Source organism: Terrapene carolina, unplaced genomic scaffold (assembly GCF_002925995.2).
Source record: "Terrapene carolina triunguis isolate 2854851 unplaced genomic scaffold, T_m_triunguis-2.0 Scaffold51571, whole genome shotgun sequence".
NCBI lineage: Eukaryota > Metazoa > Chordata > Testudines > Emydidae > Terrapene > Terrapene triunguis.
In genome coordinates, this window is record NW_020715922.1 from 1 (window position 1) to 2,301 (window position 2,301).

Below are 2,301 nucleotides of genomic sequence, written 5' to 3' on the forward strand. Positions count from 1 at the left end.
CAGACGAAACGACTGCCCCCCCCAGCCATCTCGCTGCGCTCCAAATCCATGACCTCTGAGCTGGAGGAGATGGGTAAGGGGGAAGGGCGGGGGGTGGGGTTGGGGGAATTGGGAGGTATGTGGGGAAGGCTCTGTGCTGGAAGTGGGGGAGGGGGCTGATAGTCCCTGGAGGGGTCTGTGATGAGATGGGGGAGGGTCCCCAGAGGGGATGGGGAAAGGGTCTGTGCTGGGACGGGGGAGGGGTCTGTGGTGGGATGGGGGAGGTCCCCAGAGGGGAAGGGGGGGGGGTGTGGGGTGGGACGGGGGGGGGGGGGGGGGGGGGGGCTCTGGGGCAGGGCTCTCACACTCTCTGTCTCTCCCTCCTCCTGGCCCTCTGGGACCTGGGACCCCCTTGGCACCTGGCAGTGGAGAAAGGTATGTCCCGTCCCCCCCGGGCAGTGCCCCCCATCTCTGCCCAGGGGTACGCCTGTCTGAGTCCCTGGTGCGGAGGGGGGGCAGCAGGGGGGGGGCTGAGGGGTGGCGGTGGGGAGGCCGGTGGGGGGGGGACGCCCGGCCCGGGGGGGGGACAGGGGGGGGGGGCCCAGTTCTTTCCCAGGCTCTGTGCACCGGCACCTTGGGGGGCAGAGGGGTCTGCCCCAGAGCTGTGGGGGACTGGGGCCCCCCCGATTTCTAATGCTGTCCCCTCTCGGTGTCTCCCCCAGTCTCCCCCTGGAAGAAGAGGAGTGGTGAGTGTGAGCTGGGGCCGGGCACAGCCCCCCCCCCAGCCCCCCATGAGCTTCCTCCACTGCTTCCCCTCGCCAGCCTTTGTGCCCCCCCGGGCTCCTAGCCCCCCCGGGCCATTCCCCCGCACACCTGCCTGTGCCTGCACCCCCCCAGCCGTCCTGCACCCCCGCCTCCCCCTCCCCCAATCTCCACGCACCAGCCCCCCCAGCTCACGCTCCCCGCTCCGCTGCTCCTCCCCCATGCCAGCTCTCCCCCCCCCGGTCTCACTGTCACCCCCCACCCCGCTCCTCAGAGTGACCCCCCCACACCCCCGCCTTGCGTCACAGTCTCCCTCCTTCTCCTGTCCCTGCAGATTACGAGCCGGCGCTGGCCACGGAGAAGAAGAGGACGGTCTATCAGATGGCGCTGAGTAAGGGAGGGGAGTGGGGTCCGGTGGGTCAGAGCGTGGGGTGGTGGTGGGGGCTGGGTGCCAGGACTCCTGGGTTCTCTCCCCAGCTCTGGGAGGGTAGTGAGGGCTAGTGGTTAGAGTGGGGAGGGTTGGGAGCCAGGACTCCTGGGTTCCCTCCCTGGCTCTGGGAGGGGAGTGGGGGCTAGTGGTTAGAGCGGGGGGGGGTTGGGAGCCAGGACTCCTGGGTTCTATGCCACCTCAGCGGTGCCAGGAGTGGGCCAGACAATCCATAGGGTCTCTTGTCTCCAGTCCAAGCTGCCTGCAGTGTGTGTTTAGAGACCCCCCCAGGTCCCGGATCTGGGCCTGGGGTGGGGGCAGGGCTAGGCTCCTCCCTGCCCCCCGCCTCCCCTGGCCAGCCCCCCTCACCCTCCGTCTCTCTGCCCCTCGCAGACAAGCTGGACGAGATCCTGGCTGCAGCTCAGCAGACGATCAGCGTGGGGGAGGGGCCCAGCTCCGGCGGGCTCCCCTCCCTGGGGAAGGCCCGGGGGCCCAAGGGCTACTTCACCTCCGAGGTAGGACGGGCACGGCCCCCCGGGCCCTACGGCTGGGCCTCGCTGAGGGGGCACACCAGGGGAGGGGGGGTAGTGGTTTGAGGGAAGGGGGGCTGGGAGCCAGGACCTCTGGGTTCTCTCCCTGGCTCTCAGAGGGGAGTGGGTCATTTCTACCCACCTCCCTACCCCTGCCCATCACCCCCCCCACCTATCCCTATCCTGGCCTCTTATCCCCCCCCGCCCCCATCACTCCTGCCCTGGGCAGTGCCCTCACTTGCTCGCTGCCTGCCGCTAACACCCCCCACCCCAATGTCTCCGCAGTCAAACTTCGAACCGCATCGGATGGGGCAGCCCAGCTACGAGCGCCCGTCGTACCTGCCCCCCGGTGCCCCCCAGGGCCTCATGCTGCGCCAGAAATCCATCGGTGAGGTGGGCCGGGCTGGGAGGGGAGCGGGGCTGGGGCAGCGGGCGTCTGTCACTGCCGGACTCCTGGGTTCCGTCTGTTATGCGGAAAGGGGAGGGAGTCTCATGGGTTAGAGCAGGGGGGCTGGGAGCCAGGACTCCTGGGTTCTCTCCCCAACTCTAGGAGGGGAGTGGGGTCTAGTGGTTAGAGCAGGAGGGGCTGGGGGCCAGGACTCC

The 2,301-nt window shown here is 69.4% G+C and overlaps 1 protein-coding gene across 1 annotated transcript; it reads left to right on the forward strand.

Annotated features, from left to right (window-relative positions):
- Positions 1–6: 6 nt before the first annotated feature.
- On the forward strand, positions 7–2,086 carry LOC112124205 (SH3 and multiple ankyrin repeat domains protein 1-like; the record flags this gene model as incomplete). Its single annotated transcript, XM_024222730.3, has 6 exons — positions 7–73; positions 406–414; positions 702–725; positions 1,076–1,132; positions 1,562–1,683; positions 1,984–2,086. Coding segments are annotated over exons 1-6 (340 nt in total), but the record flags the coding sequence as incomplete, so codon positions are not given.
- Positions 2,087–2,301: the final 215 nt, after the last annotated feature.